General features: G+C 39.4%; 2 protein-coding genes across 2 annotated transcripts; both read left to right on the top strand.

Moving 5' to 3' along the window:
* Positions 1–292: 292 nt before the first annotated feature.
* Positions 293–8218, top strand: LOC148215715 (vomeronasal type-2 receptor 26-like). The gene is made up of 5 exons (XM_088142405.1): positions 293–583; positions 1016–1876; positions 2304–2531; positions 3093–3219; positions 7317–8218. The coding sequence occupies exons 1-5, from the start codon at positions 293–295 to the stop codon at positions 8216–8218; spliced, it is 2409 nt and encodes an 802-aa protein (XP_087998531.1).
* Positions 8219–10930: 2712 nt separating this feature from the next.
* Positions 10931–20710, top strand: LOC148215714 (vomeronasal type-2 receptor 26-like). The gene is made up of 6 exons (XM_088142403.1): positions 10931–11148; positions 11994–12285; positions 15383–16243; positions 16653–16880; positions 17443–17569; positions 19809–20710. The coding sequence occupies exons 1-6, from the start codon at positions 10931–10933 to the stop codon at positions 20708–20710; spliced, it is 2628 nt and encodes an 875-aa protein (XP_087998529.1).
* Positions 20711–21664: the final 954 nt, after the last annotated feature.

Raw genomic sequence — 21664 nt, 5'->3', positions numbered from 1 at the left:
TTCTACATGAATGACTTTATGACTCAAATTCTTTGCACAATTTTCCTTCAGAATTTTCTGTCTTCGGACATTAAATATTGTTGAGTCCTTTATGCAGATACAGTTATACATATTAACTCTACATTCTGATATTAACTATTAACTATAATCTGATGACAGTTAACATTCAATCAAAGATTTGGGACAAATGGTGAAAGTAGCCTGCTGAATTCACTTATTTGCATGACTATTGATTAGAATATAAGAACCGGTAGAATATCCTTCTGATATGGCATGCAATTCTCCTTGCAGTATGGTTCCTAAGAATTACCAGCACATCCTGTCTTTGACATTTGCTATAAACGAGATCAATGAAAACACACAAATCTTACCCAACTTCACCTTGGGTTTCTACATCTATGATAGCTATGACAATGCTCGAAGGACTTATAAGGCCACCATGCTACTTCTATCAGCAGCTGAGAGATTGGTCCCCAACTACCTGTGTAACATTCAGAATAAAATAATAGCTCTTGTTGGAGGACTGGATGCCCAAATCTCCCTTCATGTGGCAACTATCTTGGATATCTATAAGATTCCACAGGTAGGACTTCTTTCCCTGCAAGTTTCATGCTCCATTTCGTGTCCTATTTTCAAAATGCAGTTTTATATTGCCATGCTGAATATATTCAAGTAAATAGTGGTTAATATAACTGCCTTGAAACTGCTAGAATCAGTGCTCATATATGTCCCATTTAGTTTCCAGTGCTATTCGCATTTATATGGGTTTAAGTCCTTTGAATATAGCAGAACATATATCTCTAATGTGATAAAAGGAGTTTCTGTATTGGCTCTCTGGCTCTTGGCGTCTTCTTTCCCCCCCCCCCCCTATATTTTGGGCTCACGTAGCCCAACTATTCAATTTGTTGAAAATTAATACTATAAGGATTATTAAATATATAGATGTTGATCACTATGAACATTTGAAAATATTATCTAGATGCTGCTCTTAAGTTCTTTTCCTGTTTCTCCCTAGCTCGTCTATGGCTCTGCTCCAATCATGAATGATAAAACCCCAGGCCTTTTTTTTTACCAGATGGTTCCCCCAGAAGCTCTTCAACTTGCAGCAATTGTCTCGCTGCTCCTGCATTTTAACTGGACATGGATTGGGATCCTTATCATGGACAATGACCAGGGAGAAAAATTTATACAAACAGTGATTCCTCTTTTTTCCAAAAGGAGTATTTGTGTTTCCTTCATTCAACAATTCCCCAAAACAACTGATTGCACAAGCCTTGATGGCATGCTTCAGCAGGGAGCAAAAATCTATGACCATGTCATGGGTGGTAAAGCTAATGTATTGGTGTTCAGTGGAGAATCTTTTGCAATGGGCTATTTGTTGTGGCTACACTATATGCCAAGAATAGAAAAACTGAGAAGTAAACCAAAAGGTATTGTGTGGATAATGACAGCACAGATGGAGTTCAGTTCGGTACCCTTTCAGCGCACTTGGGATACCAAAATAATTGATGGTGCCCTCTTCTTCACAATGCACTCCACTGCTCTACCAGAGTTCAGATCATTTTTGGAGAAACAAAACCCCTTCATCACAAAGAAAGATGGGTTTATCAGACAGTTCTGGCAAGCAGCCTTTCACTGTGTATTCCCAGATATAATTATGAGTGATGGGGAAGAAAAGATTTGTAATGGAAAAGAGAATTTGGGGAGCCTTCCTGGGCCTGTTTTTGAAATGGACATGACTGGCCACAGCTACAGCATCTACAATGCTATTTATGCCATAGCTCATGCTTTACATGCACTATCCTCCTCTAGAAATACCAAGAGATCAAGGATGGATAGAGTAGGAAGGAAGATTCATAGCCAAGACTTCTGGCAGGTAATAAACCAAATACCATTATTGGATTGGATCCCTTCCTATAATAGCTCACATTTGTGAGTATAACTTTAGTATAACTTCCTTCACTTCTGTATCTCCCATGGAAATATAACTATATATGGCTTTAGAAGACAACTTCTAACTTGGTAATTTTTTTCTATTAAGCATGATTCAAAATACTGGGAAAAGTTAGGAGACCAATACTGAAAGCCATTACTTCCATCTCTTTTATCACCAACAATAATCTGGCTTCTCCCATTGATCCTTTTAATTCATATCCTTGAGCCCATCTCTCTTTAATTGCAGTACATTGAGAAGAAATGGGCCTTGAATTAAACACAGTCCCTTTCTTTTGTTCTGAAAATTATCATTGTGGAGGCCGGCAATTTAGTCTTTCCAAACTCTTGTATCTTTCTTTTCAATTCAGCTCCACTACTTTCTGAGAGGTGTTGCTTTTAACAATGGTGCTGGGGAAGAGATTTCCTTTGACCAAAATGGAATGGTAGCTGCTGGATTTGATATTATCAACTTAATTGCTTTCCCAAACAAATCCTTTCTTCATGTGAAAGTTGGGAATGTGGATCATCTAGCTCCTCCTAATGAAATATTAACCGTCAACCATGAGATTATTTCATGGCACAGTTGGTTTAACCAGGTAGGATTTCATTATTGACCCTGGATTTGCACTAATATTGTTTCTCTAATCCGATAGGTAAATTCATTTTATTGGACAGTAGTAACTTCTTCCTTAAAGTTATTTCCCCATTAGCAACCTCGAGAGCTCTTTGTCATGTCATATTATCTCCAGGATGAGTGATGCCCCAGTAACATTTTTAGGGGTGAGTTAATGGGCCACCATGTCCTCCAGATGCAATCTCTCTCACCCCCAGGCCACCATGGACCAAGGCCCGATTCATCCTTAGCAGTTCTGGTTTCAAGCAGTGTTTTTGGTCTTTTCCCAGTACTAACAGCAGTAGACCCTCCACAGTTATTATTAATAGCTATAGCTATTAATTTGAGGTACTTAATCCCAAAACATTGAGATTTAACTGAGCTTTACATTGTTACAGTTGGAGTGTAAAACTGATTTTCTAGCTAGTATTCCTATTACTACATTAGGAATGTGCAATGACATGTATTCATTTCAGATGTGCGCACTGAACAAAAAGCTTCAGGATCCCTAATTCACAGTATCATTTTCCTCTTTGATTTCTAGGTGAAACCCATTTCTCTTTGCAGTGAGACTTGTTATCCTGGTTTCCACAAGAAAGTGAAGGAAGGGGAGCCATTTTGCTGCTATGACTGCATTCCTTGTCCAGAAGGGATGATTTCAACCAAGAATGGTATGAGATGCTCATTTGCTCCTGATTTTCCTAAATAAACCCACCCAATAAATATAATATTTTGAGTAAATTCAAGAATTCAATAGTTTTTACTCAATGAAATGTTGAAGCATAAAGGTTCCATTGATTACCCATAATTATAATGTTATTTTTTTCAAAAAATGAAGTTGTCAGATCTTCATTTACACCTAAAAGCATCATCCAGTCATTTAGGAAACATCTTTCCAAAGGTGCAGCTATCTTTGAACCATTTTAGATCAGTGTTTTCGCATCTTTTACCTTCCTGATCTGTTGGACTAAATTCCCCTCATATCCAGTCAATACAATAAGAGGCTTAGAATGGAGGAGTCATTGGCCCATAAGGATCCACTGGGGACATTTGGGGGAAAATCTTTCCATAGCCCTCAAAGTGATCCAGCCCATTTTCCACTTTGATCTTCCTTTCCCTAACTTCTCCCAACACACCAAATTGGTCCTTATTCTGTTGAGTTTTCATAGAACTATCCTGCTGAGGGCAAACCCAAAGAGCCCTGCACGCCTTCATTTCATATTTTCCAGAAAGCATTCCATTGGGTTGAAAAGAATTCAAAGGAAAACATTAAAACAGCTTTCTGTTGTATTGACCAAGAGGTTTAACATATGGAATTTTCCATAGATGACTCTGCACTTGCTTCAACATCTACATTTTATACATATGCTTATAATTTGAAACTCAGAACAACTAAATAACAACTAAATTATCCCAAATAAGGGTGAATATGCAGACCTCTGTAAGGAAAGTAAAAGAATATGACATGGCATTTCTTAATTGATGCTAGTCCAAGAGAGAAAATAAGAACTGCTTCATATAGTAGTCAAGGTCTATGTAACATGAATTGATTTAAGGCAGAAATGTTTTAAATATATTATTTAATGTAGTGTCCATGCATACACACATGCATACATACAGAACTCATCATGAGATATACCGTAAACACATACATACACTGCCCATCAAGCTATTTCCTTTCAGGGTAAGCATCACAATGTAGAGCACAGAAAAAGAATAAGAAGTAGTAAGAAAAAGAAATCAGTGGCATGAGATAAGAAAAGGAAATGTCGGTAAAACTAGTTTACACTAACACCATTCACTGTGCCATTCCTTCCTTGCCTTCCTCCCTCCCTCGTTCCATCACATCCAAGCATTCTTTCATACGCTTCTTTTGTTCTTTAAACTTCTCATTTTTGCATCATGAGTTAGTTTGGGGATTCAATCCACATTCTTTCTCTTTATAAGACCCAACCACCTCAATGCACTTCTTTCATACTGATCCCTCACTTCAGTCCACAGTCATTCAACAACCTTTCCATTTATCTTTTCTTATTTACCTCACAAACAAAAATTGTTTCAACAATTTTCATCCAATTTCCAACCTTCAGATTTCATTCATTCATTCATTCATTCATTCATTCATTCATTCATTCATTCATTCATTCATTCATTGAATTTACATGGCCATCCATTTCACTTGCATGTGAATCTGAGTGCTATACACAATTAAAACACAAACTAATGATCATAAAATTCAACCATTAAAACCAATTAAAAACAGTTAAAAGCTATAATAACTAAAATCCAGGGGAGAGTGCTGTCTAAACTTATACACAGTGCAGCCATTTAATAGGCTCCACTCTTCCATGGGATCCCCAAGTCCGATGGCACATCCAAGTTTTGAGGACCTTCCGGAAGGCCAACAAGGTTTGGGCCAATCTCACCTTGGGGAGAATGATGTTGCATAGGGCAGGTGCCACAGCAGAAAAGGCTTTCTTCCTAGGTCCTGCCAAATGAAGCTTCTTGGCTGGCAGGACACACAACATGTACCTCCTGCCAGATCTGATGGAACAGGTAGATGTAATTGGGGAGAGGTGGTCCCTCAGATAACCTGGCCCCATGCCATGTTGGACTTTAAAGGTCATAACCAGCACCTTGAATTGGACCCAGAAGCAAACTGACAACCCGATTGCCATTTCAGAGGGTCCTGGAGGAAGTGCATTGTCTGGACCCAGTCAGTTTTCAGGCTGGAGCTGAATACAGAGACAGGCAACAACCACCACACTCATCAATGACCTCTAGTACGCCCATGTTACAACTCTGTGGCCTGTGCTGCACTGGCTACCGGTAAGCTTCTGACCGACTGGGCATGCTTCAGGTCCCATCTTTAAAACTGAGTTGGAGAATAAGGAGTCCTCTTCTCCCTGGTGATCAAAGCCTGCTGATTGGAGAGACAGGAGGCAGTTCAGAAAGGAAAGGCTGGCATGGAAACTTTAGATGTAGTTCATAATAAATTGGGTGCAAGTACATCCACTGGCACTTTTTGTGATCTCCCTGTCTCGGATTATCTCTTCTGGGAGATCAAACATTCTAACCTTCCTCTCCTGCCTTTAGAATCCAAGATATATAATACAGTCCACTGTTCGGTCTTATGCTGAAGAGCAGAAATCCCGTTGGCACCTCTGCACATAAAGCCACACTGCACTTCTTTTTTTATTAATTTTTATTGAAAAAAAATTGACAGAATAAAAACATTTAAAGGAAAAAGAAAACAAAGGAAAGTAAAAGTGGTGAGAAAAAAATAAAGAAAAGAAAGAGAAAAATAAAAAAGAGAGAAAAATAAAGACAGAATATGAAGAAATGGCCTCTCATCTTCTTTAAAGCATTTATAAATGCATTCAAATTTTATCCACTCTCTCTATGGTTGCATCATAGCTCCCTTCTTTCCATAATCTACCCTTCCTAATCATCAAACCCATAAATCACAAGTACATTTTTTTCCATTTTCAGCAAGAAGTCCATAACGGGTTTCCAACCACTGACAAATGTAATGATTGTCTTTTCTCTAATCAAACAAGTCAATTTTGCCTCCTGTGCAAATTCTGTCAACTCCACCAACCATTCTTCAATTGTAGGTATTAACATCTACATCTGCACCCTTAGCATTTTTCAAGATTCTCACAGAATGCATTTCATTTTTTTTTATGTTGCATTTGTTTAAGTTCATTCTTTGACATATCACTATCATTCCCAAACAAATCTCTAAAACACTCTTTCCGGTATTTCCTCCCTTCAGTTGTATCCCAAATCACTCCATCACTTTGATTTTTAATTCTACTTATTCTGCTGGAGTCTCCTTGTCTGGACCTCTTCCTGCATTTTTTATTTCCATCCAAAATTGGTCTGCATTTTATCTGTTTAATCTTAATTATTCCTTATCCACTACATTAGTGGTAGTGCTTTCATGCCACCCTACATTCATTTAGAACATGTATCTATTTACAGATCTTTTTCTTTTTCCTGGATCACATTGATTCAAAATATTGGACACTTTTCCCAAAAACTCAACTCTGCTTTTTCCAGTGTCACCATTTGCTAGAGCTTAATATGTAACTATGATAAATCTGTGAGTTCCTACTTTCATAATACCCTAACAGCCTATGACAGATGACACCAAACTGTACTTTCTAATACATTTCAGCACTCTCATTCACAATAAAACCTATATCTTCCCTGAAGGGATTGATCAGCTCCAATCCACAAGATCAGACTATCTTTGTGCATACCTATTACATCCTTCCCCTTTTTATTATTTTCACAGTAACATGTTTCCTGTGGTTCTTTCATTCTATTCATTAATTCATAGTCTTCTCCATTTATTCATCCTGCATTCCAAGTCATAAACTTCCATATGCCATGGTCACTGCTGAATGGGACTATAGACAGTGACCTCTCCCATCCATTACACATTTCATCAAGTGAAGTTATCACATAACATTTATTACAAAGACAGGAAAGATATACACCAGGCTACTAGCCTTTCCTGTATAGAGGGCATATCTCATATACATAGATAGATTTTAATGATAAAATAAAAATTAAATCAATTAAAATTAATTTAATTAAAAAATTAAACAGAATTTAATAACATATCAAATAATACAGGTCTTTGGACTCTGGAGAATTACCAGACCCAAATTGTTCCTTATATAATAATTATGGCATACTGGACAGTTATACAGAATGTTAATGAGAATTCCATCACATCTGTTTTTTTCTTTTTCAGACAGAAATGAATGTTCTAAATGTGAAGATAAATACTATCCAAACAAGAAATGCGATTTTTGTATTCCCAAAAGTATTAGTTTCTTGTCCTATGAAGAACCTTTAGGGATCAGTTTAGCCTGTCTTGCACTTTCGTTTTCTTTGGCTACAGTTCTTGTGCTTGGAGCATTTCTGAGGCACCACAGCACTCCCATTGTCATAGCCAACAACCGGGATCTGACCTACATTCTCCTCATTGCCCTCCTGCTATGCTTCCTTTCAGTACTGCTATTCATTGGCCAGCCAGGAAACTGGACATGCCTCTTCCGACAAACAACTTTTGGTATGGTCTTCTCGGTGGCTGTTTCTTCAGTCTTGGCAAAAACCATCACAGTGGTTCTGGCTTTTATGGCCACCAAACCAGGATCCCGGATGAGGAAGTGGGTGGGGAAAAAATTAACTAATTGCATTATTGTTTCCTGCTCCCTCATCCAGGCAGGCATTTGTACTCTGTGGCTGACAATGGCTCCCCCATTCCCAGATGTTGATATCATCTCAGTGACTGAAGAAATTCTCCTGCAATGTAACGAAGGCTCTGTGACCATGTTTTATTGTGTGCTTGGCTATATGGGCTTCCTGGCTCTTATCAGCTTCACCACAGCTTTTCTTGCCAGGAAATTACCTGACAGTTTCAATGAAGCCAAGTTCATCACCTTCAGCATGTTGGTCTTTTGCAGTGTTTGGCTGTCCTTTGTCCCAGCATACCTGAGCTCCAAGGGGAAATACATGGTGGCTGTGGAGATCTTCTCCATCTTAGCCTCTGGTGCTGGGCTTCTGGGGTGCATCTTTTCCCCCAAATGTTACATCATTGTGTTTCGGCCAGACCTGAACAACAGGGAACAAGTAATCAGAAGAAAGGACTGATTAATAATCAGTCTCTTTCATCCACTATCAAAAGGTTTTCATTTAGATTTTTGCATTTCTAGGCAATGTAGAATATTCATGAAAATATCCCTCTCAGATCCTGATTGACATAATTTTTCTGCATTTTCCAATATTCTGCAGTTATTTTTATTTGAAAAGCAAAATCAAGATTTAACTAAAGGGGAATGATATATCCAACTTTTCTTATCAGTTCTTGAGGCTTTTTCCTCTTTTTCAGCATCTTTTCTGAAGCAGGTTCACTTTTTGTTCCTTTGTTACTTACTTGTTGATGAGAAGGAATCTCAGTGATTACATTATTATTATTGGATCATGTACCACCGTTCTGGAGTTGGTCAGAAACCAACTGGTGAGATAGAAACATGAGTAAGTAAACCTTGAAGGATGCTAGTAGATAAACACTCTCTTATTTTCAGGGGTCACTTAGTGGGTAGAAGAATGCACCTCAGTTTGGTGGGCTTATTTGAACAGGAGAGCAAGAATAAAAAATAAATATTTTATATTTTTTACTTATTTAAATACGGTAAATAAACAAAACATAAATAAAAAAGAATCCAAAGTGTGTGAAGAATTATCTGTCATATAATTGACCCTATCAGATTTAGTAATAAGTGGCCCTCAAAGGAGCACACAACATTTAACATCTGGATTAAAATTCTAAACTATCATTTCTATTAATTATTTGTCAACTGTGAAGTACGGCTAGCATGCCTAGATTGTAATGAAGATAGACAATCTCATCATGTTTGTCCTGGTCTCAGTGACAGACTCACAGCTTGACAATTGCTCAGCAGCAACAGAGTGTCTTCTTTCCATATGCAGTGGTCAGGAGGACCTGGCATCTGGCTCTCAGATTCAAAGCAGCTGCCAGTCATTATCAGTCACTTAGCTACAGATCCACCCTTGCAACAACTTCAAAGAGAAATGCAAAGGCAAACGGATCTCTTGCCTACAACTGTGCATCACCTAGCTCTACAGATGGGTCAGAATCATCCACCTGTACAGTTCCTGCCTCCCCTCCCCCCAGCAGGAGAGCAAGCTGCACTTGCAACTATGGCAGACGCAATCAGGGACCTTGGCCATTGTAGCCTACAATCTCTGCATTAGCCTTTAGACTGTTAACTGATTAAGACATTTGTGTTAGCCCATAAACTACCCATGGTAACTGTTGAACAGTAAATGATTATTTGATTACCATTTATGTCATTCCCCTCAAATATTATTTAATAAAAGGAAATGAGTGGATATTAATTATACTTGCATTTTTCGATTCCCAGAATGTGTTAGTCTCCTTTACAATCCATAGCATTTCGTCCTGATAGAACTGCTACTGCCTTTTCAGGGGTCAGTTTGTTTATTTATTTGTGTATCAAATTTATATAGTCAACCATCTCACCAATGTGACTCTGTGTGGCATACGATAAAAGAAACAATCAAGTCTAAAATAACCATAAAAAACAATTAAACATAAATACAAATAAGGACAGAAGGGAATAGACCAACATCCTGCACACAATACAGTCATCTTGTAAGTTCTCGATTTCTATGGAAACCCAAGACTGCTGGAAAAGCCATTTTTTAAGAGATTTCTGGAAGGCCAGTAGGGTTGGGGCTAATCTCACCTCGGGGGAAGTGATGTTCTCGAGGGCGGGTGCCATGGCAGGAAAGGCTCATCTCCTGGGTCCTGTCACATGGAACTCCTTAACAGATGAGACCCATAAATATACCCCTCCTGCCAGGACTGGTGGGATGGGGAGATGTAAGGGACTGGGGAGAGGTGATCCCTCAAATAACCTGGTCTCATGCCATGTAGGGTTTTTAAGATCAAAACCAGACCTTGAGCTGAACCCAGAAGTAAACTGGCAGCCAATGCAGCTCGCACAGCAGAAGTGTAACATGTGGTCTTCTAGGGGCACATATAAATACCTGTGCCGCTGTAAAAGCGACAGGAAAGAAATGGACTTTCAGACTTGCAAGAGTCTGTTAATGTCACCTTACAATAGAGTTAGTTCATCTGGGCGTGCTTCCTGTCTGGACTACCTTCCAAGGCTGACATCAATCTTGCAACTCTGAAAGTACATTTCTCCCCCTCGCCTTTGCAGCCCAAGAAACTAGGGAGGGTCCCTTCTGAGACGTTTCCCATGCCCACATTCCTTCTGCAGGCTAATGCCTTTCATCCAACCGTTCACATGCATGTGGCTCTCCCCCCTGTCTCCCAAGGTCATTCCCACATGCCATTGCAATTCCTGATCTAAACCAAATCTCCTACTTGCTATCAGAATAGGAGAGAAAATATTAGTACAACTTTGAAAAACACAATTTCTCCAGCACTTCCTTAGGGAACTGAACTCAGACTTAATCATTACCTTCCTGTTTGCACATCTAAATTACTAGGTTTAATTCTACTGCTTCTCCAAATCCCTCTGAATTTCAGCCTGCATTAGAAAAGCAAATAAAAAAGACCAGTAGGTGATTTTCTTCTCCCTCTGTTAGTCTCCCTCTCTCTCCCTCTCCCTCTCTCTCCCTCTCTCTCCTCTCTCTCTCTCTCTTCCCCCCCCCCCCCTTTAGAGCTAGGGAGAAGGGCCAGGATCTGCTATTCTGATCCTGGATACACCAAGATTAAGACTTCCCCAAGAGGCAGGGAGTGTTAATAAAGAAATAGAATAAAGGAGGGTCTTTGACTTTTCCCTTATAATGTGGATGGCAACTTTACTGGTCTGGCTACTAGTGCTGCTTCCCCATGTGGGGTGCAAGAGTGAGAGGTGCAACATCCTTCATCCATATCCTCCATATCACATTAACCATCATCCAGGAGATGTTATGCTTGGTGGAATTACTTCTCAAAGTACTGAGGTCTCTGAAGAAGTCACCTTCAAAGATCATCCCCCACCAGTATTGCTTGGAGAGCTTAGGTAAGGAATTAAATTATTATTTGTTTATATTTTCATGCAGTTCCAATCTGAGCACAGCTATCAGATAATAATAGCTGATTGTCTTGGGTGAAGTTAAGGAGTTGCTAAGAAAATTTTTTTTTGCCCCAACCAGAGAACATGCAGTATGGGATATATTGGTATGGTTAAAGCAAACTCCTGAAACCTGAGCATCTCCAAATAGATGGGCTTCCACTCCAACAATTCTCACCCCTCTTATCCTGGCTAGGGAATGCAAGGAGTTCATGCCCACTCACCTGAGGGTCACACAGGTTCAGGAAGCCTGATTTAGACTTCTTTCACATTTTAGAAGGACGTACTTTTCCCACAAAAGATCTATTAATTTGCTTCATATCTAATAAAATAACAAATCCTTTAAATACACTGCAAAACCTACTAGTCCATTTGTGGACTACTACTAGTCCACTAGTCTACCAGTCCAAAAGTCTATTGTGAATGTCCAGCCTGGCTCTATGCCAGATGTCTGAGTGCCTTCCTTTTTGGAAAGCTCTCATGATGTGAGTGAATTCCAGACATTCTCCATGTATGATTTTATGACCCAAATTCTTTGCACAATTTTCCTTCAGAATTTTCTGTGTTCTGATATTAAATATCATTGAGTCCTTTATGCAGATACAGTTGTACATATTAACTCTACATTCTGATATTAACCATTCACTATAACCTGATGACATTTAACATTCAATCAAAGATTTGGGACAATTGGTGAAAGTAGCCTGCTGAATCCACTTATTTGCATGACTATTGATTAGAATATAAGAACCGGTAGAATATATTTCTGATGCGCAATGCAATTCTCCTTGCAGTATGGTTCCTAAGAATTACCAATACATCCTGGCTTTGACATTTGCTATAAAGAAGATCAATGAAAACCCACAAATCTTACCCAACTTCACCTTGGGCTTCTACATCTATGATAGCTATGACAATGCTCGAAGGACTTATCAGGCCACCATGCTACTTCTATCAGCAGCTGAGAGACTGGTCCCCAACTACCTGTGTAACATCCAGAATAAAATAATAGCTCTTGTTGGAGGATTGGATGCCCAGATCTCCCTTCATGTGGCAACTATCTTGGATATCTATAAGATTCCACAGGTAGGACTTCTTTCCCTGCAAGTTTCATGCTCCATTTCGTGTCCTACTTTCAAGATGCAGTTTTATATTGCCATGTTGAATATATTCAAGTAAATAGTGGTTAATATAACTGCCTTGAAATTGCTAGAGTCAGTGCTCATATATGTCCCATTTAGTCTGCAGTGCTATTCCATTTATATGGGTTTAAGTCCTTTGAATATAGCAGAACATATATCTCTAAGGCGATATAAGGAGTTTCTGTACTGGCTCTTTGACTCTTGGGTTATTTTTTTTCCTATATGTTGGGCTCACATTGCCCAACTATTCCATTTATTGCAAATTAATGAAGGAAGGTAGTTTTCTTATGTCTTGGGTTTGATTTGATATATAATAACTTCATAAGGTGGATGTGAAGTTTGTGATTCAGTGACTTCTTCAAAATGTAACCATTCTCTTAGCATGTTGTGTGAACCATGCCATCATATTACATAATTAGATGGTTCTATTCTCTGGATACAACGTATTTCATGAACAATACAACTGGTCTTAGTTAACTGGTTTTAATGTTAAGTGGCTTGTGTGAACTCAGTGAATTGGAGTGAGATCCAATCTAAATCAATGGGAACAGTTAATCCTCAATCATTTAAGACCCACTGATGCTAATGGAACCCTTATGTTTATAGATGGGTATTACAGATTAGTATGATTTGCAATATTTTCCAGTAATCCATTGAAGACGAATGCATTCTCCCTCTCTTTCCTTCCAACTTTCCTGCTATTATAGACTCCTCCACAGAGTTACATCTTTACATAATCTGTCCAAAGTAGAATAATTTGAATCTGGTCATCTGTTCCTCAAGTGAGAACTCAGAGTTGATTTCCTCTAGGCTCCATTTGTTTGTTATCTTGGCTATCCATGGTATTGTGCAACCCCAATGTTCAAAAACATCCATACTTTTTCTATCCTGCTTCATCAGAGTCCAACTTTCTCTTCCTTAGAGCATCACAGTGAAAACCATTGCCTTCCTGATTCTGGTCATTGTAAATATAGACATATCCTGGCATCTGAATATCTTTTCCAAAGCCTTCATTTCTCTATCAAATGCTAGTTAGGGCATATTTCTTGATTGCTGGTTTCTTTGCTGTTGATAGTTGACCCTAAAAGGAGGAAGCTATCCACATCAGTATTCTTATTTTCAGTTCGAAGGCAGGTTGCTGGAGCTGTTGTTATTAATTTAGTCTTCTTTATATTTCATCATAATCCCTTTTTTTTTTACTGTGTTCCTTGACTTTCATTGCTAAAGCTTGTAGATAATTTTCATTTTCGGTATCAGAGTGGTGTCATCAGCATAGCATAGGTTATTGATGTTTCTTCCTCCAGTTTTGAAATTATGCTCATATTCTTCCAGCTTCCCTTAATACATATATTTAGCATACAGATTGAAAAAATAGGGGAAGAATATACCTGTACAGCCTTGTCTTACTCCTTTGTCAACCAGTCTCTTTCACCATGTACCCTCCAGACTATGGCTTCCTGACCTGCATGTAGGGTATCCAGGAGAACAATGAGATGTTCTGGTATTCCCACTTTTCTAAGGACGTTCCACATCTTGACATGGTCTATACAGTTGAAGGCCTTTCTATAATCAATTGAGCACATATGGACTTCTTTCTGATATTCTTTGGCTTTCTCAATTATCCAGCATGCATCAGCAATAATGCCTTGTGTTCTTTGGCCTTTTGTATGTATTGTTCTGCATTAGATGATCTTAAGCATTATTTTCCTATTGTGTGAAATTAAGGATATTGTACAATAGTTGCATTCTGTTAAGTCTTATTTCTTTGGTATTGGTATGTAAACTGACCTCTTCCAATCTCATGGCCACTGTGTCATTCTCCAAGTTTGCTGGCATAGCTTGGTTAGAACCTTTTCTGATTCTTCTTCTGATGCTTGCTGTATTTCTGTGAGTATGCTAACAATTCCTGTAGCCCTCCAACTTGATAGTGACCAGAGTTCAAATCTAATGTTGTCTCCTAGTCCTAGAGGCTCTTGTAAGTAAGGACTGTCTTCTAAGGTACTTTGGATGTTAACATCTCTACTGTACAAAATTTCAGTATTCTCCTTCCATCTTTCAATTTGGGATTGGAAGTAGTTTATACATAGCAGCTGGTCCTACCAGTTTTGGTATAGATTGTTCCCAGATGTTCTTGCTTGTCTGTGCTGAATCCTGCATATCTGGGTGTAAGACAAGGGAGGATGTCCTTAGGGCTCATTCTTTGACTTTTGGTTATTCTTTTTGGCAGGTTTATAAATACAATTTATTAATACACGTCTATTGATGTCAAGCACAAAACTGCTAGGAATTAAACCTGGCTTAATCTAAAATGTGTTTCTTTTCCCAGTTGAAATTGTGGTTGAACTTGTCTGTATGTTTTGAATTTAAGGAAATTTCATCATGTCTTTTAACTGCCAGTTGATGTTCATGGATACATTCTGTAAATCTATCACTTGTTTGTTCTAGATAGTGGTTTTCATAGTCCTACATTGGATATTATAAATTATTCTGTTTGTCTTCTTTGGCTACTGGATCTCTGGGATCTCTTTTTTGAGAGATGTTGGTTTGTGTGCTACAAAAATGACAAGGGGTTGTCATAACTTGTTAGTTGTTTCTGAGATATTTTTGATGTATGGTAGAGTAAGTTATCCTTACTGTGAGTTATGATGGTTGTGCTGTGACTGGCTGCCTAGCTAGATATTTTGATCTATCTGTAGATATCCATTAGTTAGAAAATGCTGTGTAGGTAGTCTAATTACCATCACTTATGAATCTCCTCCTTGGTTGTGAACCAGGTCAGAGTATATAATATTCTTCTCATAATTCCCCCTGATCTCTAGCATCAGGGCAGTAGCACTCAACAGACTTCAGCAATTTATACCTTCCAGAATGATATATATCCCACAAATGGAAATTCAGGGAACTCTCACCTCAGCCATGCAGGCAAGACTCCGTTAAAGAGTTGCCATAAGGATTATGAATTATATAAATGTTGAGCACTATGAAGATTTGAAAATGTCATCTAAATGCTGCTCTTATGTTCTTTTCCTTTTTCTCTCTAGCTCATTTATGGCTCTGCTCCAATCATGAATGATAAAACCCCAGGCCTTTTTTTTTACCAGATGGTTCCCCCAGAAGCTCTTCAACTTGCAGCAATTGTCTTGCTGCTCCTGCATTTTAACTGGACATGGATTGGGATCCTTATCATGGACAATGAGCAGGGAGAAAAATTTGTACAAACAGCGATTCCTCTTTTTTCCAAAAGGGGTATTTGTATTTCTTTCATTCAACAATTCCCCAAAACAACTGATTTCACAAGCCTTGATGGCATGCTTCAGCAGGGAGCAAAAATCTATGACAATGTCATGGGTGGTAAAACGAACGTATTGGTGTTCAATGGAGAATCTTTTTCAATGGGCTATTTGTTGTGGCTACACTATATGCCAAGAATAGAAGAAGTGAGAAGTAAACCAAAAGGTATTGTGTGGATAATGACAGCACAGATGGAGTTCAGTTCAATACTCTTTCAACGCAATTGGGATGCCAAAATAATCGATGGTGCCCTCTTCTTCACAATGCACTCCACTGCTCTACCAGAGTTCAGATCATTTGTGGAGAAACAAAACCCCTTCATCGCAAAGGAAGATGGGTTTATCAGACACTTCTGGCAAGCAGCCTTTGACTGTGTGTTCCCAGATATAATTATGAGTGATGTAGATGAGAACATTTGTCATGGAAAAGAGGACTTGGGGAGCCTTCCTGGGCTCCTTTTCGAAATGGACATGACTGGCCACAGCTACAGCATCTACAATGCTATTTATGCCATAGCTCATGCTTTACATGCACTATCCTCCTCTAGAAATACCAAGAGATCAAGGATGGATAGAGTAGGAAGGAAGATTCATAGTCAAGACTTCTGGCAGGTAATAAACCGAACACTGTCATTGGATTGGGTCCCTTCCTCATAATACCTCACATTTGTGAGTATAACTTTAGTATAATTCCCTCATTTCTGAATCTCCCATGGAAATATAACTATATATGGCTTTAGAAGACAGCTTCTAATTTGGTAATTTTTTTCTATTAAGCATGATTCAAAATATTGGGGAAAGTTAAGGGACCATTAGTGAAATCCATTGCTTCCATCTGTTTTATCACCAACAATAATCTGGCTTCTCCCACTGATCCTTTCAATTCATATCCTTGAGTCCATCCCTCTTTAATTGCTATACCTTGAATGCAACAAAATCCCTTTCTTTGTTCTGAAAATTATCATTATGGAGGCCGGCAATTTAGTCTTTCCAAACTCTTGTATCTTTCTTTTCAATTCAGCTCCACTACTTTCTGAGAGGTGTTGCTTTTAACAATGGTGCTGGGGAAGAGATTTCCTTTGACCAAAATGGAATGGTAGCTGCTGGATTTGATATTATCAACTTAATTGCTTTCCCAAACAAATCCTTTCTCCATGTGAAAGTTGGGAATGTGGATCATCTAGCTCCTCCTAATGAAATATTAACCATCAACGATGAGTTTATTTCATGGCACAGTTGGTTTAACCAGGTAGGATTTCATTATTGACCCTGGATTTGCACTAATATTGTTTCTCTAATCCGATAGGTAAATTCATTTTATTGGACAGTAGTAACTTCTTCCTTAAAGTTATTTCCCCATTAGCAACCTCGAGAGCTCTTTGTCATGTCGTATTATCTCCAGCATGAGTGATGCCCCAGTAACATTTTTAGGGGTGAGTTAATGGGCCACCATGTCCTCCTGATGCAATCTCTCTCACCCCCACCCCACCATGGACCAAGGCTACATTCATCCTTAGCTGTTCTGCTTTCAAAGCAGTGTTTTTTATCTTTTCCCAGTACTAATAACAGTAGATCCTCCATAGTTATTATTAATAGCTATAGCTATTAATTTGAGGCACTTAATCTAAAAACATTGAGATTTGACTGAGCCTTATATTGCTACTGTTGGAGTGTAAAACTGTTTTTCTAGCTAGTATTCCTATTACTACATTGGGAATGTGCAATGACACGTATTCATTTCAGATGTGCGCACTGAACAAAAATCTTCAGGATTTATACTTCAGAGTATCATTTTCCTCTTTAATTTCTAGGTGAAACCCATTTCTCTTTGCAGTGAGACTTGTTATCCTGGTTTCCACAAGAAAGTGAAGGAAGGGGAGCCATTTTGCTGCTATGACTGCATTCCTTGTCCAGAAGGGATGATTTCGACTAAGAATGGTATGAGATGTTCATTTGCTCCTTATTTTCCTAAATAAACCCACCCAATAAATATAATACTTTGAGTAAATTCAAGAAGTTTAGTAATTTTTACTCAGTGAAATGATGTTGAATAAAGGGCTCATTGATTACCCATAATTATAGCTGGGGATACCCGAGAGTCTGCTGCAAAGTCCAGCGGAGGCCTTGACCACTACCTGGAATAGGAAAGCGGCTGAGGCCTTGGACAAGATTGCACCCATGCAGAGTCTCTTGACCCATCGAACCTAACAATCCCCGTGGTTTACAGAGGAGTTGAGGATTTTGAAAAGGGTTAAGCAATGTCTAAAGCGCCACTGGAGGAAAACAAAGATCGAACCCAACCGAACACAAGCTAGAGGCACTATTAAGGACTACCTTGTGGCGGCGAGAGAGGCGAAATGTCAACATTTCTTCATTGTATTGCATCTGCATAATGCCGCCCTTACCATCCTTGGTACATCCTTGGCTCTGAACAGATGTGGTCCATAATCTGGGGGTCCTCCTGGACTCATGACTCCTGCTTGAAGAGCAGGTGGCAGTCATGGCCAGGAGGGCCTTTGCCCACCTTTGTGTGGTGCACCAGTTATGCCATTTCCTGGATCAGGAGGCTCTCTGGTCAGTTCCTCATGCCCTGGTCTCTTCTCAGTTACACTATTGCACCATGCTCTACATGGGCTACCTTTGAAGCCCTGGAAGCTACAGTTGGTTCAAAATGGGGCCACACGGACAATCTTCAGTGCTGCCAGAAGGGCACATATAACATCTTTACTGCACGAGCTGTACTGGGTCTCAGTCTGCTTCCAGATCCAATTCAAAGTGTTGGTTATTAGCTTTACAGCCCTACATGGCATGGTTCCAGTGTAACCTGAGGGACCGTCTCACCCCCATCACATCAACCTGTCCCGCCTGGTCAGGCAGAGAGGGCATGTCTCAGACACCGTCAGCAAGACAGTGTCAGCTGGTGGGGCCCAGGAGGACAGCATTATCTGCTATTATTCCCACCCTTTAGAGTATTCTCCCCCCAGAGATGTAGCAGGCCCCTATCCTCCCAGCATTCAGGAAAGGGTTAAAGACCTGGCTCTCCCAGCTTGCGTGGGGTGACAAGAATCTTACCCAATCTTGGAGGTGGCTGGCACCTTGATGACCCTCCTTGAGTGCCTACCAAATTTTAACATCTATCCTTGGATCTATTTATTCTCCATTTGTTTAAGATTATTGTATATTGTAATTTTAATTGATTTTAACCACTTTGTAAACTGCCCAGAGTTGTTTCAACGAGATGGACAGTGACAAATTTTATATATAAATAAATAAATAAATAAAATTCATTCTTTGAAATAACACTGCCATTTCCAAACAAATCTCTGAAACACTCTTTCCAGTATTTCCTCATTTCAGTTTTATCCCAAATCACTTCATCATTTTGATTATTAATTCTGCTTATTCTGCTGGAGTCTCCTTCTCTGGACCTCTTTCTCCTATTTCCATCAAAATTGGTCTGCATTTTCTCTATCTGTTTAATCTTAATTATTCCTTATCTACCATGTTTCTTGTAGCACTTTCTCCACCCTATTTTCTGTCTGTTTTTTTCTTTCATTTCATTCATTAATTCATAACTTTTCCATTTACTCATCCTACATTCCAAGTCACAATCTTCCATATGCCTTCCTTATCCCCAGATGGGCCCGTAGATATTAACCTCTCCAATTCATTAGGTCTTTGATCAACTGAATCTCTCATATAACATTTGCTACTAAGACAAAGAAGGTTTAGACTAACTGATCAGCATTCGTTATACAATGGGCACTGGTAGCCTTCCCTGCTAGTGATAAGAACAAATCTGTCAGTTTGGGCACATTTTGGCCAACATACTATAATCCTCATTCAACCAGATAGGGTGTGTATGCTCTGTACTAACACACTCAGAAGATAAATGGAAATGCTTTTTCTATTATTATACCTTTACAATGACTATGGTTTGTATTTTCCTTCTCTCATATACATATATAGATTCTAATGATAAAATAAAAATTAAACCAAATTTAATAACATATCAAACAATATTAAATGCAAAAAACAAAACATGGATCTTTGGTCTCTGGAGAGTTACCAGACCCAAATTGTTCCTTATATTGCAATTAGGCCATCCTGGACAGTTATACAGAATGTTAATGAGAATTCCATCACATCTGTTTTTTTTTTTCTTTCCCTTTTTCAGACAGAAATGAATGTTCTAGATGCAAAGACAAATACTATCCAAACAAGAAACGCAACTTTTGTATTCCCAAAAGTATTAGCTTCTTGAGTTATGAAGAACCATTAGGGATCAGTTTAACCTGTCTTGCACTTTCGTTTTCTTTGACTACGGTTCTTGTGCTTGGAGCATTTCTGAAGCACCACAGCACTCCCATTGTCATAGCCAACAACCGGGATCTGACCTACATTCTCCTCATCTCCCTCCTGCTCTGCTTTCTTTTGGCACTCCTATTCATTGGCCAGCCAGGAAAGTGGACCTGTCTTCTCCAACAGACAACATTTGGCATGGTCTTCTCGGTGGCTGTTTCTTCAGTCTTGGCAAAAACCATCACAGTGGTTCTGGCTTTTATGGCCACCAAACCAGGATCCTGGATGAGGAAGTGGGTGGGGAAAAAACTAACTAATTGCATTATTGTTTCCTGCTCCCTCATCCAGGCAGGCATTTGTACTCTGTGGCTGACAATGGCTCCCCCATTCCCAGATGTTGATATCATCTCAGTGACTGAAGAAATTCTCCTGCAATGTAACGAAGGCTCTGTGACCATGTTTTATTGTGTGCTTGGCTATATGGGCTTCCTGGCTCTTATCAGCTTCACCACAGCTTTTCTTGCCAGGAAATTACCTGACAGTTTCAATGAAGCCAAGTTCATCACCTTCAGCATGTTGGTCTTTTGCAGTGTTTGGTTATCCTTTGTCCCAGCATACCTGAGCTCCAAGGGGAAATACATGGTGGCTGTGGAGATCTTCTCCATCTTAGCCTCTGGTGCTGGGCTTCTGGGTTGCATCTTTTTCCCCAAATGTTACATCATTGTGTTTCGGCCAGACCTGAACAAGAGGGAACAAGTAATCAGAAGAAAGGACTGATTAATAATCCGGCTTTTTCATCCTCTGTCAAAAGTTTTTCATTTACGTTTTTGCATTTCATTGCAATGTAGAATATTCATGAAAATATCCCTCTCAAATCCTGATCTCCAAGGAGTGCAAAAGATTTAAGATCTAGATGTAAATTCTAAACTATCGTCTATATAATACTAAAACTCTCATGTCTATAACCTTCAATTGGGCAGAAAGGTACATCACAGGACAACCATTTTTGAACCAAGGTACCTCAAATGGGCTAACTTACATAACGCGTCCAAAATCCGGGACCCATTACTCCCATGGCATTGAAATTTGAGACCCTTGTGGCCACTTCAGCACTTGGGTGCTACTACGCAGTGGCACTCAGCCCTGGTCATTATGGGCATATCCCTAACCTCTTTTCCACCTCCCTCTGTCCCCTTTGCCCAATTGGCTGGCAGCAAGGCCCAATGGGCGAGCAATGATTGGCTGCTTTGGAAACGAAGCTGAAATTTTAAATTTCTTAATGGTGGTGGATGTTGGGGGAAGGACAAGATGCTTGTCAGTGAGGTAGGGCTGGCTGAGGGGTGCCAGTAATCCACAGGTGAGCCCTCTTCCTCTCTCAAGGGGGGATCCTTGGGACAAGACAGAATGGGGAGCAGAGGTGCAGTTTTCCACACAGTCCACAGTCCAAAGAAGGAAGGAAGGAAGATTTCTCATGCTCCCTGCCAGCTTCCCACAAGCAAAATCAGTGGAGAAGCAGGAGCAAGTCATAAGTTGGTCAGGCTCCCACTGTGCTTTGTCATTCTGTTTCTCTCTTTTGGTAAGGAAATATCTCTGAAACGATGACCCTACGGGTCACAGGTTGTCTAGTTTCTACTAATTCTGTAACTATCAACTATGACATACGGCTAGCATGCCTAAATATAATGCAAATGCACATGGATCTCTTGCGTACAACTGTGTATCACCTAGCTC

Source organism: Python bivittatus, unplaced genomic scaffold (genome assembly GCF_059951505.1).
Source record: "Python bivittatus isolate LINGU-HERP-01145 unplaced genomic scaffold, Pbiv_v1 ctg000440_np1212, whole genome shotgun sequence".
Classification (NCBI taxonomy): domain Eukaryota; kingdom Metazoa; phylum Chordata; class Lepidosauria; order Squamata; family Pythonidae; genus Python; species Python bivittatus.
This window is presented reverse-complemented; position numbering and strand designations above follow the sequence as displayed.